This window comes from Lynx canadensis, chromosome B1 (assembly GCF_007474595.2).
Source record: "Lynx canadensis isolate LIC74 chromosome B1, mLynCan4.pri.v2, whole genome shotgun sequence".
NCBI classification, from domain to species: domain Eukaryota; kingdom Metazoa; phylum Chordata; class Mammalia; order Carnivora; family Felidae; genus Lynx; species Lynx canadensis.
In genome coordinates this window covers 165277263-165291332 of record NC_044306.2, presented here as the reverse complement: position 1 = coordinate 165291332, position 14070 = coordinate 165277263, and the positions used below count along the sequence as shown (strand labels likewise).

The 14070-nt window shown below is 36.9% G+C and overlaps 1 protein-coding gene across 3 annotated transcripts in view; it reads left to right on the top strand.

Moving 5' to 3' along the window:
* SLAIN2 (SLAIN motif family member 2) overlaps positions 1-13828 on the top strand; it is a 73991-nt gene extending 60163 nt beyond the window's left edge. For 2 of the 3 annotated variants that reach the window (XM_032592995.1, XM_030313909.2), the window contains 2 exons: positions 9133-9451; positions 10803-13828. In XM_032592995.1, the coding sequence (XP_032448886.1) occupies positions 9133-9451; positions 10803-10869 (386 nt within the window). In that variant the 3' untranslated portion in view covers positions 10870-13828. The remainder of the gene's footprint in view (positions 1-9132; positions 9452-10802) is intronic. The other variant, XM_030313908.2, reaches the window with a different exon arrangement.
* The last annotated feature ends 242 nt before the right edge of the window (positions 13829-14070 follow it).

Below are 14070 nucleotides of genomic sequence, written 5' to 3'. Positions count from 1 at the left end.
ACTTAATCTCTTCATTTACATCTGTATCTTTATCTTGCCCTGAGAATCCTGTCTCTCGTCAACACGTAGAATATCATTTATTCATTCATTCATTCATTCATTTTAGAGAGAGAGCCCACAAGCTGAGGAAAAGGGCAGTAAGAGAATCCTAAGCAGGCTCTGCCCTTAGCACAGAGCCCCACACGGGGCTCAGTCCCACTACCCTGGGATCATGACCTGAGTCAAAGTCAAGAGTTGGATGTTCAACCAACTGAGCCACCCACGTGCCCCTAGAATATCTTTTAACAATTTGTTTTATCCTATATTATACACAAAATCTGGGGAAAATAGTAGCATAGTACCGTACAATATGATTACTGAAAATAGTCTATAAAGCCTTTTGCATATGCTCACTCCTTTTTTTTAAATGGCTACACTGTATAACATTATCAAGTTAAATAGTTATTTGTACTCTTTTATGTATCTTATTTAGTCTTAGCTGTACATTTAAATATATATTTGATGCTTACTGCTAGTCTGTACATTATTGTGCCACCAATCATTTTTCTTGTTTGAAACTCATTCTCTAGTAGATTCCTTAAAAAATTATAGGAACAGTATCCACTCCCTCAGTTTTTGTTGATGAAAGTTTGTCTGCCCTTTTTATATTTGAAATTAATGAGCTAGATATGAAATCTTTGGCTCATAATTTCTTTCCTTGAATGTCTTAAATATATTACTCCATTTTTGTCAGGAATAAAAAGTTGTTTCTGTTACATCTATTTGGTTTTTTTTTTTGTTTTTTTTTTTCTGGATATCCAAAGGATGTTTTCTTCTCCTTTAAAGTTCAATAATTTATGAGAATATTTCTTAATGTTGGTCATTCTGAGTTGATTTCACCAGATATGTGGTATATTCTTTCACTATGGAGTTACACATATATTTAAATTTCAGACATGGTCTTTGAATTATAGTTTTTAATACTCTTTTCTCTTGCATTGGCTTTCTTTTTTGTGGGCACTCTTGTGGACATATGTCAGATGTTCTTTGCCTGTCCTCTGTATCTGTTGCCTTCTCTTGAATCCTTTTCCATCTTTCTTATTTCTTTTGTTCTATAAAAGTTGCTTTTCATTGTCTATTTCTCTTAAAGTATAACCTATCACATATGGTGACTCTTGTGTTCTTACTGTCTTAGACTTCATTTTGGAATGATTTATGTCCAATTCTTGTCTTGTTTTTCTTTTTTTTTTTATCATTTATTTATTTTTGAGACAGACACAGAGCATGAACGGGGGAGGGGCAGAGAGAGAGGGAGACAGAATCGGAAGCAGGCTGCAGGCTCTGAGCCATCAGCCCAGAGCCCGACGCGGGGCTCGAACTCACGGACCGCGAGATCGTGACCTGAGCTGAAGCCAGACACTCAACCCGCTGAGCCACTCAAGCACCCCGAGATATATTATTTATAAAAAATTCTCTGAATATTTATCAAGAAGCTAAAAACAGTACATAGTTTACTCAGTTACTCCCATTCTAAAGTGCCTCTTGTAGTTTTTAAACCTCAGAAGACTTAACATTTTTATTAAATGCTTATTAAAAGACAAAAATGAATGTTTTAAAAAATATGAATCCTCACGTCACTCACCATTTCATTTTAGAGGTGACTTAAATACCGAGGTTAGCATTCTCAATCATATGTCAGTTTTATAAATAGAGTTCTAATTCTTGCTCTGAGTAGATAACATGCCTTCTTCATCTGATGCTTTGATTTAAGTATCCAGAATTAGTAAAGAGAAATTATAACCTATTGTCATAATTTGGGCAATAGAGCCTAATTTGATCCCTGTGTTTTAGTTAATTTATAAGGATGGCCTAGGAAACTGTCTTGAGTGGCATTGTTGAATATCTTTCCAGAGAACTCAGTTGCAACAGGTTGAAAGGCACTAATATTCCTTAGATAAGGAAGGCACAGACATAGTATGCCTTACAGTTTGTGTAATATTTTACATTTTACCAACTATTTATATAACTATTGCTCATTTGATTTTCACAGCTAACCTGTGATATTTGCTGCGATTTCTTTGCTGAGTTTTTTTTAATTATTATTATTTTTATTAGATTTACTCTAAGTATTTCTTTTTGGGGGGAGCAATGCAAGTGTTACTGCATTTTTAATTTTGATTTCTGTAATTCATTACTGTTACTACATACAGTCAATTATTATATTTTAATCTTCTATCCTGTGACTTTACTGAATTCAGTATTTCTGGAAATTGCGTTCTTTTTGTATATTCCTTGGGATTTTTGATGTAACAGAGAATGTTTCTTTCAAAACTATATGCCTTTTATTTTCTTTCCTTGCTTATTGCACTGGCTAGAACTTGCAGCACTATGAATAAGAGTGGTGAGAGCATATATTTTTGCTTTGTTCCTGATCTTAGAAGGGAAGCAGTCTTTCACCATTAAGTACAGTGGTATTTGTAGATTTTTTGTAAATGCTCTTTATCAAGTTCAAGTTCCCCCATTCCTGTTTTTGTCAGAATTTTTATCATGAATATATATGTGTTGAATTTTGTCAGATGCTTTTTTGCATCAATAGACAGGATCATGTGACTTTCCTTTAGCCTGTTAGTGTGGTGGATTATATTGATTGATTAAACCCCATTTGATCATGGGGTTTGATATATATATATATATTTGACATATATATATAATTTGATATATATATCATTTGATATATATATATATATCACTGAGTATCACTGATACTGTATTTCTAGTTTTGTTTTTTCTGGTTTTATGTCTCTTTCTCTGACACCACTCATGCATTGGTGGATGAGTCTTGGGGGCATTTCATTACAGGTAGGTGGGAATAGAAGCCCAGTTTTTCTACTCAGTGTTTGTTGGCACCCAAGAGGGAGAAGCCAGGTGGGTGGAGGTCGGAGTTCTGGCTCCCCACTCAGTCTCCACTCACACTGTGATGGAGGTAGTCTTGTTACCACTGAGCAATCATCAGAGTCCTGACTCTCCATTGGACCTCCTCTGACTCCTACCCATGAGGAGAGGAGAGAATATCTGGTTACTATCTTGTCTGACACCTTCCTGGAAAAGGTGTTGTGGCACCTTGTTAAACCTCACAAGAAGGTGGAACCTCACAAGAAGATAGAAGTCTAGATACCTCACCAGCCTTTGCTGATGGGGATGAGAGTAGGGCTACAGTTTGTGGTGTTTGGCTGCAGTAGAACAGTTACCATCTAAAAGTTTTCTTTCCCAGTTCTTTGGCTAGAGAGAGTAGGCTTTTATTTTGTCTGTCACATCTGATGGCTTTTCCAGGTTGCCAGCTTTTTCAGCTCCAATCTGGGATATATGAAGCAAAAAGAAAACCCTAGCAACTCATTACCATATCATTCGTCTCATCCCAAAGTCCCAAGGCAATCTTCCTTTTTCCTCTCCACATCACAGTTTTCTTATGGCTGTTCTGTAATATCATGCCCAAGGTTTTAAATTATACTTAAGTGGGAGAAATAGGGAAAAATACATCTATCCCATTTTTTTCCCAAGTGGAAGTCTGAGATTCACATTTTTAAAAAATTTCAGGAAATAATCATTTCCCTGGTATAACTATTAACAGAAGTTTTGCCAGAGGAAAAGATGCTTTTCACAAAGCCTATTTTTAATATAAGGTTTGGGTAAGACATTCAAAGCATTATAGATGTATTCCAGTGCATACAAGGCTGTCCTGTAGAAATGAAACACTCTTAACTTCATTGTAACAGTTGCCATTAAGAAGGAAGCCCAGGGGTGCCTGGGTGGCTTGGTCGGTTGGGCGTCCGACTTCGGCTCGGGTCATGATCTCACGGTCCGTGAGTTCGAGCCCCGCGTCGGGCTCTGTGCTGACAGCTCAGAGCCTGGAGCCTGTTTTGGATTCTGTGTCTCCCTCTCTCTCTGCTCCTCTCCTGTTCATGCTCTGTCTCTCTCTGTCTCAAAAAAATAAATAAACGTTTAAAAAAAATTAAAAAAAAAAAAAAAAGAAGGAAGCCTAGAACTCTTCAGTCAGCCCTCATTTAACAGATTGTCATTCACAGTGTTTTAGTGCATTTTTTAATCTGACCTCCTTGCCATCCTTCCCCGACTGCTCAGACTTTTCCAGAATGCTCTTTGAAACTTATGATCCTCTGAACTTTGTTCTTGCTCCTATCTGAAACCTGCATCCCCACGAAAACAAAAACCTGGTTGAAAGACTCCCAACTATGGGAAAAGCTAGGACTAAAGATGGCTTTTATGGAGTTGGTACTAGGGAGCAGGTCTAGGCCCCATCCTTAGGTAGTGACTAGATGAATTAGAGCCTTGGTTACTCAGTAATCCTCCAGGAAGGCACTGAAACAACATGGGTAGAGACTAGTCTGGCAAGGGAGACAAAGGTGGGATTGAAGAGAATGGAACTGTGAAAATGTTTTTATAGTCACTATCTATAGAAAGGGGAATATGGATTATGTAAAATAAAAAAAAAATCTTCTATGAAGATCATGAAATTTGCTGTTCAGGGGTACTCAAGGCCCTGTGGTCATCTTCAGTTTTCTGCCAGAGGAGACTGTAACAGTTGTTGGGGACCAGGACATGATTGATTCGAGAGACATTCTTCTCAGCTATGCTGTACTGTGGAGTCCCTTTTGGAGTTTTTTTAAAGTCAGCTGTATTCAGATGGAATTTTAAACACAAAATTTGAATTTCAGCAAAAATACACATTCATGTAACCACCAGTATTGTAAAGTTCTAGAACATTTCCATCGTCCCCAAAAGTTTCCTTGTACTCCTTCCTAGTCAGTCCTCCCAACCTCAAGCAAATATCTGATCTGCTGTTGCCATAAACTATATTTGCCTTTTCTAGAATTTTATACGAATGGAGTCCTTCAGTGTGTACTGTTTTGTGTCTGGCACTTAATTCACTCACCATAATTTTTAGAGTCATCCTTTGTATCACCGGTCTACTCCTTTTTATTGCTGGGTAGTATTTTAATGTGTGGATATACCACAATTTGTTTACTCATTCACCTGCTGATGAATATTTGAACTGTGATCAGTTGAGTAGAGTGTTCTGTAGATGTCAAGCCAGTTCATCTTCTGTGTCCTTTCTGATTTTCTATTTGTTTTATCAGTTACCGAGAGAGTTGTGGTGTTGAAATATCTAACCATAGACTTTTCCCCCCATCTTTCAGTTATATCTGTTTGTTTCATGTGTTTTGTGCATCTGGTTTTGGATATACACAGAATTTTTATGCTCTCATCTGAATCAACTTTAACGTATGAACTCTATCTCTGATGGTAATCTTTTTTTCTGATAGTATAGACGCAGCTTTTTCATGATCAATTTGATCTGTTGTTATCTTTGTCCTTTTTCTCATAGCTTACATTTTTATGTCTAAAATGTGTTTCTTTTTAGAGAGCATGTTGCTCTTTTCTGTGCATACCAACAACAATCACTACTTTTTCATTGGAGTGATTACTATTCATATTTACTGCAGTTAATTATCAATATGGTTGGTGTAAAGTCTCCCGGGGCGCCTGGGTGGTTCAGTCAGTTAAGCATCTGACTTTGGCTCAGGTCATGATCTCACAGTTCGTGAGTTCAAACCCCACATCAAGCTCTGTGCTGACAGCTCAGAGCCTAGAGACTGCTTCAGATTTTGTGTCTCCCTCTCTCTTTGTCCCTCCCCTACTCACACACACACACACACACACACACACACACTCTCACTCTCTCTCTCTTTCTCTCTCTCTCTCTCAAAAACAACCAAACATTTAAAAAACAATAAAAATTTTTAAAAAATCTACTGTCTCACAATTTGTTTTATCTTTGTCCCTTCAGATCTTTGTTCCTTTATCCCTACTTTGTAATTTTTTTGGAATAGCTAAGTACCTTTTAACATTACACTTTATGGGGCACTGGGTGGCTCAGTCGGTTAAGTGTCCAACTTCGGCTCAGGTCATGATCTCATGGTCCGTGAGTTTGAGCCCCACGTCGGGCTCTGTGCTGACTGCTCAGAGCCTGGAGCCTGCTTCAGATTCTGTGTTTCCCTCTCTCTCTGACCCTCCCCCATTCATGCTCTGTCTCTCTCTGTCTCAAAAATAAATAAACATTAAAAAAAATTTTTAAAAACAAAACAAAAAAAACCATTACACTTTATTTTTATTGTTGGTTTACTTCTCATACATCACTTTTTTGCATATTTAACTTATTACAGTTTATTTTCAAGCAGTATCCCACTTCCTTATAATGTAAGAGTCTTGTTTTTTTTGTTTTTTGTTTTTTTTTTTGAAAGAGAGAAAGAGTACGGGGCAGACAGAGAGGGAGAGAGAAAGAATCCCAAGCAGGCTCAGCACTGTCAGTGCAGAGCCTGACACAGGGCTCCAACTCACAAACTGTCATGACCTGACTCAGATGCTTAACCAACTGAGCCACCCAGGCTCCCCATAATGTACTCTTAAAACTGTATATTTTCATTCCTTCCCATTCCTTTTTGCCACTTTTGTCATTTATTTTAATTCTATGTGTGTATTAAATCCGAGTATGTTTTTATTTTTATTTTAAATTGCTATCTTTTAGTGAAACTTAAATATGATTTTTTTAAAGATCTTTATATTTCCCAATGTATTTCCCATTCCTGGCACTATTGCTTTATACAGATCAGGGTTACCATTTGGTATCATTTTTCTTGTACTGAAGAACTTCCTTTAACATTTCTTTTAGTAAATGGTTGCTGGCAATAACTTTTCTCAACTTCTGTCTTTAAAAGTCTGTGGTTTGACTTTAATTTTGAAAAATAGTTTTGCATACATGCACCCCAGTGTTTAAAACAGCATTATCTACAGTAGCCAAATTATGGAAACAGCCCAAGTTGTCCATCAGCTGATGAATGAATAAAGAAGGTGTGGTATATGTATACGATGGAGTATTATTTGGTCATGATAAAGGATGAAATCTTACCTTTTGCAATGACCTGGATGGAGCTAGAGAGTATTATGCTAAGCAAAATAAGCCAATCAGACAAAGACAAGTACCATATGATTTCATTTATGGAATTAAAGAAACAAAACAAATGAGCAAAGGGGGGAAAAAGAGAGAGAGGCAAACCAAGAAATAGACTCTTAACTACAGAGAACAAACTGATGGTTACTGGAGGGGAGGTGGGTGGGGAACGGGTTAAATAGGAAATGGAGATTAAGGAGTGCACTGTTTTGATGGCACTGGTGCTGTATGGAAGTGTTGAATTACTATATTGTACACCCGAAACTAATATTACATTGTATGTTAGCTAACTGGAATGTAAATAAAAATTTTAAAAAGTAATTTTTCTGGGTATAGAAGTCTAAATTGACAGCTTTTAATCACTTTAAACAATGTTTTTCTATTGTCTTTTGGCGTACTTCATTTCTTTTGAGAAGTCTGTGTTATTTTATCTTGGTTCCTCTGTTTTTTTAAAAAAGGTATTCTAATATTTTTAAATTTATTATTCATCTTAGAAACTTGGCAACAATGTTCCTTGATGTGGTGTTCTCTGTTTGCTATGCTTGGAGTGTTTTTGAACATATTTAAATATGTGATATTATAGTTTCCATTAAATTTGAAAGATTTTCAGCCATTCTTCAACTATTTTCCATCCCTCTTATACCCCTCTCCATTTGGAACCTCAGTTGCGTATGTTAGACTATATAATCTTGACCTGTTGTACACTGAAGGTTTATCATTGTATTTTTTGGAGTCTTTTTATTTTCTGTATGCTTTTGTTTAGGTAATTCTTAATTGTATCTTCAGGCACCTCTTCTGTACAATCTAAAATGCTATTAATTCCCATCTAATAAACTTAGCATTTTGGATGTAAGCTTTTCATCTTTAAAAGTTCTGTCTAGGGGCGCCTGGGTGGCGCAGTCGGTTAAGTGTCCGACTTCAGCCAGGTCACGATCTCGCAGTCCGTGAGTTCGAGCCCCGCGTCAGGCTCTGGGCTGATGGCTCGGAGCCTGGAGCCTGTTTCCGATTCTGTGTCTCCCTCTCTCTCTGGCCCTCCCCCGTTCATGCTCTGTCTCTCTCTGTCCCAAAAATAAATAAACGTTGAAAAAAAAAATTAAAAAAAAAAAGTTCTAATTCTTTTAAAAATCTTTTATTTCTCTTTATGTTTATATTTCTCTTTATATCTTTAAAAATATATCTGTAATAGTTGTTCTTTAAAATGTTTATGCTGAAAACTTATTTATTTTAATATTCATTTATTTGGGGTGGGGAAGATATAAAGGTGTTTTAACTTATCACATAGTAGAATCGACATTCCAGAAGAATGTACTATCTTTATCCTCTGACTTCATACACATCTTGATATGCCCCTAGACTTAGAACTTCTCTACTTGGCGAAACACACCAATAGAGGCAGTTTTATTTTGCTTTTAATGTTTTACTTCCAAATCTTAAGTTATGCTGTAGGTGATACAGGACTTACTTGATACATGTTTACATGAATGTTTTTTTTTTTTTATTTTTATTTTTTTTTATTTTTTTTTTTTCAACATTTATTTATTTTTGGGACAGAGAGAGACAGAGCATGAACGGGGGAGGGGCAGAGAGAGAGGGAGACACAGAATCGGAAACAGGCTCCAGGCTCTAAGCCATCAGCCCAGAGCCCGACGCGGGGCTCGAACTCACGGACCGTGAGATCGTGACCTGGCTGAAGTCGGACGCTTAACCGACTGCGCCACCCAGGCGCCCCAGCATGAATGTTTTTTTGAAGGGAGAGTATGTTCCAAATTCTAGCAACCATGTGGAGTCACTTTTTTTTTTTTTTTTCATTTCCAGAATGTGGCCCAGGTTAGCTGCTACAGTGACCTCAAATCCTTCAGTGCCTTTTCTGTTTGGTATTGTGGATTCCTAGCTGGTGTAGTTAAAACACGGTTGTGAAGGACAGTTGCAGTCCTCTGAGTAAGGACTTGGTTGTTTAGGACTTACCAGTTGTTCTGTTAGCCCACAAATATTCTTTATTCCTTGCATTTGTGTCAAGTGAGTTGTTGTGAATACAGATGTACTGATATTATCAAGTGTAACATAAAGCACTGATTTCACTTACATTTGGTTTCTACTAAAAGCATTGATTTTTCTTTGCCATTTTGCAGTACCTTCTCCAGGCAAATTCCGCTCCCCTGCAGCACCATCTCCTTTGGCTCTCCGGCAACCAGTAAAAGCATTTAGTAACCATGGCTCTGGTTCTCCTGGTAGCCAAGAAACAACACAGCTCACACAAAACACCTCTTCACCTGGGCCGCCCATGGTTCAGAACACAGTCCCAGCAAATCCTCCCCACAATATCAACAGCACTACTTTAACCAGACCTGCAGGGACAACAGCGATGAGAAGCGGCTTGCCCAGACCCAGTGCCCCTTCTGCTGGGGGTATACCAGTGCCTCGCAGCAAACTTGCACAGCCTGTGCGCAGGTAAGCAGCAAATGTTCTGTTCCAGCAGTCTTGAGCATAGGAAAGTGGGTAGACTGGAATCACTCCCCTCACCACTTGTGGTAGCAAACATAGAGTCCTACTAGTTCCCATTAGAGTCTTTGTAGAATTTGAATAAAACATTACTTTATTGTTTTAAAGAAATCATCACTTAAGACATCGGGGTATCATACCATTTTGGTTCAGATCAGATTTGCTCAGATACCTAACATGATTAGGCATCTCCAAAAACTCCTAGAAAAAAGAATGTTAGAACCACTCAATTTGGTTGTGATATTTGTTCATTTTGAATATAACGTTTCTCAGTAAAGATAAAGAAGCATAGGGGCGCCTGGGTGGCGCAGTCGGTTAAGCGTCCGACTTCAGCCAGGTCACGATCTCGAGGTCCGTGAGTTCGAGCCCCGCGTCGGGCTCTGGGCTGATGGCTCAGAGCCTGGAGCCTGTTTCCAATTCTGTGTCTCCCTCTCTCTCTGTCCCTCCCCCATTCATGCTCTGTCTCTCTCTGTCCCAAAAATAAATAAAAACGTTGAAAAAGAAAAAAAAAAATTAAAAAAAATAAAATAAAAAAGATAAAGAAGCATATCAGAGCCTAGAGCGAGATTTAAGACAAAACTTATAGCTACCAAATCTGAGTATAATTCAGGAGGGTGGTTTTCAAACTTTGAAAAGGCTTTCATCTTGTAAGCATTTAAACTGAGTTACCCACATCTTTGTCACTGTCAGATAAATTACATTTCTGAATTCAGTAGTAGAGTGCAACAGCTACACTGCTAAATAACTTCTATGGACCTTAATGCACTTTTACAATAGCATGAACATTGAACTGTGGCTATCCTTATTTTTCAGAGGAGAATATAGAAATTTAATGAGGTGAAGTAATTTGCCTGAGACTACACAATAAAAAGGCTTTCAGTTCTAAGTATGTCTGACTGAAAAGTCCATTTAAGCACGGTGCCATTTTACCTCTCTAATTATGGTGATGCTAAGTCTCTCCTATCACAGTCATCACTCTGCCCCCCACCCCTTTAATTAATTAATTAAAAGTTGGTGATCCATGCTGTTGGAAGAAATGAGAGTCTTCCTTTCTTTTACTGTAGTGGCTGTGTTAACAAAAAGATGTTAGTGAAGTCACCTGACAGCCAGTAAAACTTGAAAGTTGTAGAAATGCCAAGGGTGGGACTTGCGTGATGCGAATAAGCTGTTTAGACTTTTGACCTCAGTGATCCCCTGGAACAACCTTCGTGGATCAGGGTGCCTCCTACAAAGTAATTAATATATATGGTAACATTTCATAAAGCCTTTTAAATCACTTAATGAAATTGCTTTATTTCAGATCCTTGCCAGCTCCTAAAACCTATGGTAGCATGAAAGATGACAGTTGGAAAGATGGCTGTTACTGACCAGCAGAGATGAGAATGCAGAGGTCCACAGCTTCATGGATACCCCTTCACCAGGCTAAAAGACAACTTTTATATGCAGACTGTTCAGATAAGACTCTGGGGATTGATAAATCCCAGCCCTCTCTGTCTTAATTAGCACAAACTGACAGAGATGATCAAGCAGCACTTTAATGACATTTAACATCAGATGTGTTTGGTAATCATGCAATCACTCTCCATGGAATCACATTTAGTTTTGTTTAATAGAAACTAAGTTGATTTTTTAATATTTGACAGAGGCCAATATCTGGGCAAAAAACTAACGGATGCCAAAGAGAAATGCCCATTTGTAAATGAGAGAATACCTTTGTGCACAAGAAAATGGTGAATTCAAGCTATCCAAAACTTCACGTTCAACCTAATTTACTGTATAAATAGTATCAATAAATATTTGTGTTAATGAGAACTAATATCCTGACTAATTATGTAAAATGTTTCACTAGTACTCCAAGAAACTAGATTGAGATAGAAGGGAGGGTGGGGGTAGGAAGAAATCTAGGCTAGGGATTTCAAACGTGATACCTAAATTTGTGAGAATTCTATAAATTATTTTTTGCAGATTCACTGGAAAAACTGTCATTTTGTTTAACCTTACGTTTTGGATGTAGCTCACGTATCACCGCCGCGAGATAATGTTACACCGTGCATCCACCACGTTGCATTGACACATCGGACTTCTGTGTGTTTGTTTTGATTGCCAAAAGGGCTTAATATCAGTTGTACAATCTTTCTAAACTTTATAGCTCCTGGCTCAGGAAAGATAGCCTTTGCTATTGAAGCCAACTTCTTCACATGCTATTATATCTGTTAGAGAACTAAGAGATCATGTTTTTATTAACAGGTTACCATGATAGGAAAGAGCAAGTAGTATGTGTCTTTAATCTTGATATAAACACCACCGCCTCAGTGCTTACAACCTGGAACAAAACCATACAATGAGAGAGAGGGGGAAAAAAATCTATGCACTTAACTTACAAAATCTCTGGTAATGACAGTTGTATTGTTACTATTGACACAACGGTCTGTTATGTGGTAGGAAAGTATAGTCTGCTGAATCCTACTTGAGTTGATCCACTTTAAACTAGGTAACTGTATAAAACATCCTTGAAAATACTGTCCCTTTTGACTTAGATTCTGCCTTACGTTAATTTTTACATTTTTGGTAACAAAGGAAACCCACTATATATGACTCTAACCTGTTAAATACTTGCTGTCTAGTGGCCCTTAGGTATATCCTGGAAATCACTTATTTTGGTTTTCCTAGACAATTACCAGACTAAAACTTTCTTCAGCAGGCTTCTCCTTTTTCATGGTGAGGTCTGTTTTGAGATATTTAATTTAAATGGCTCTGAAATATTGGCTGTCAGGTCACCTAAAGGATTTGAGCGATTTGAACGAAAGTTCATTTCCTGTTAGTCAAAGACATTCTGTAAGTTGGCAAAAGATATTGAGAGAGAAATGAGAAACTTGATATTCAGGATAGCGTTGAGGTTGATAGGTTGAGAAATTGATAAAACTTTTAAAACCAAGACCCCCATTCTGCCGTGACACCTTGGTATTTTTTATTAGCTTGACCAATAGGGAGTCATTCAGTTAGCCCAGCAGCTGGAGATTGAAACTGCCAGTGCTAGTGTATTTTGGTGTACAATGCAAGGAAGAAATTTTATCCTTGACTATGAGGGTGATGGGTGTGGGTCAGGAAAGGATGGCGCCAGAATTCCACATGATGATGTACTAAAAAAATGTTGCTTTTCAGAGGAAGATAAAGAAAGCATCTGCTTCGGGTGGGGGGTATCTCATGTAAAAAAATCTTAAGTAAAACAACTAGCCACTGTCTCTTTTTAAAATCATATATACACAAAATAGGTCTCAGTTTCAGTGCAACATTGCAAAAGAAAAATATGCTGCAATCTAATAATTACAAGGAATTTTAACTCTATTTGAAATACCCATTACATTAAGTTAGATTATCTGTTTCAAAAGGAGTATTCAGGTTATTTAACTTTGTTTTTAAATGGCTGCATCAGAAAAAAAGTCTATTTTTTTTTTATTAAAATATTTCATCACTTGTTAAAAACGTATTTGGATCTGAGTTGGGTAAAACATTATTTTACCTGCTGTCGTACTACCACAGACTATTGGCTTTTAGGTTCCTAAAGAGAAAAATTGCCTTTTTACTAGAAAGCCTTTGTGTATTGCCAATTTTTCTGTTTGGGAAAATCTAAGGATTCACTGTGGTTAGTCTTACAGAAGAAATGTGGATTTGATAAACTAGTGCCTATGATTTTAACTTATGTTTGATATATAGTAGTAAAGGTTTTATGAATGTTGATTATTTTTCTGTGCCAACAGCCCAGAATTGTCACTTATATGTAAGCAGAAGGCTATGAGCTCTGCTTCCAAAGTTATTTAATTTTCTCAGTGTTTGAATGTTATTTTTTTGTAAGTGTGTTAATAAAAGTGTAAAAAAATTGGAAAAAAATATAAATATTCTTAACTCAAGCATTTGCTGGATCATTTTTCTACAGAACTTGTTTGTATAATATAAAACACTCTCTGAAGAGTTGACTTTTTTCAGTTTTCATGCCCTGGAAATCACATTTTGTAAAACTGGGGACCATTCATAATTGTCAGATACTTTTTAAAACTATCTCAATACATCACTTTTATAAAAAAAAAAAAGTTTTTTTGAAAGGAAATTAGATACATATTTGTCCCCAGACATTTGTATAACTCTAGAATGATCTAGACTATGTATGTTTAAATTTTTATTGAATGTACAGACGTCCATTTTTGACATTACGCATGGTCCTTTTTAGATCACATGAAGTTTGATTTGCAAACATTTCTATAGCTGAACTTGTATGTGTGGTTGCCTCCTTAATAAACAGCCTGACCATAATGTTTATTATTAAATTTATACTTGTTTTTTCAAGTGTTTTATTAATTTCTGGATATGGTAAGATTCCCCACCCCCAGTTGCCTACAATCGGTTTTAATAAATTTCTCAGCTGATTTTTTTAAACACACAGACCCAAGTCATATTTCCCTTTCAAACTTGATCTTCATGAGATGGAATATATCATGTTATAGTTTCCTTGTCCTATTTATTTCATATTTGGATTATTTGGAGTATATTTATAGTTTACTTGAAATTGGTAG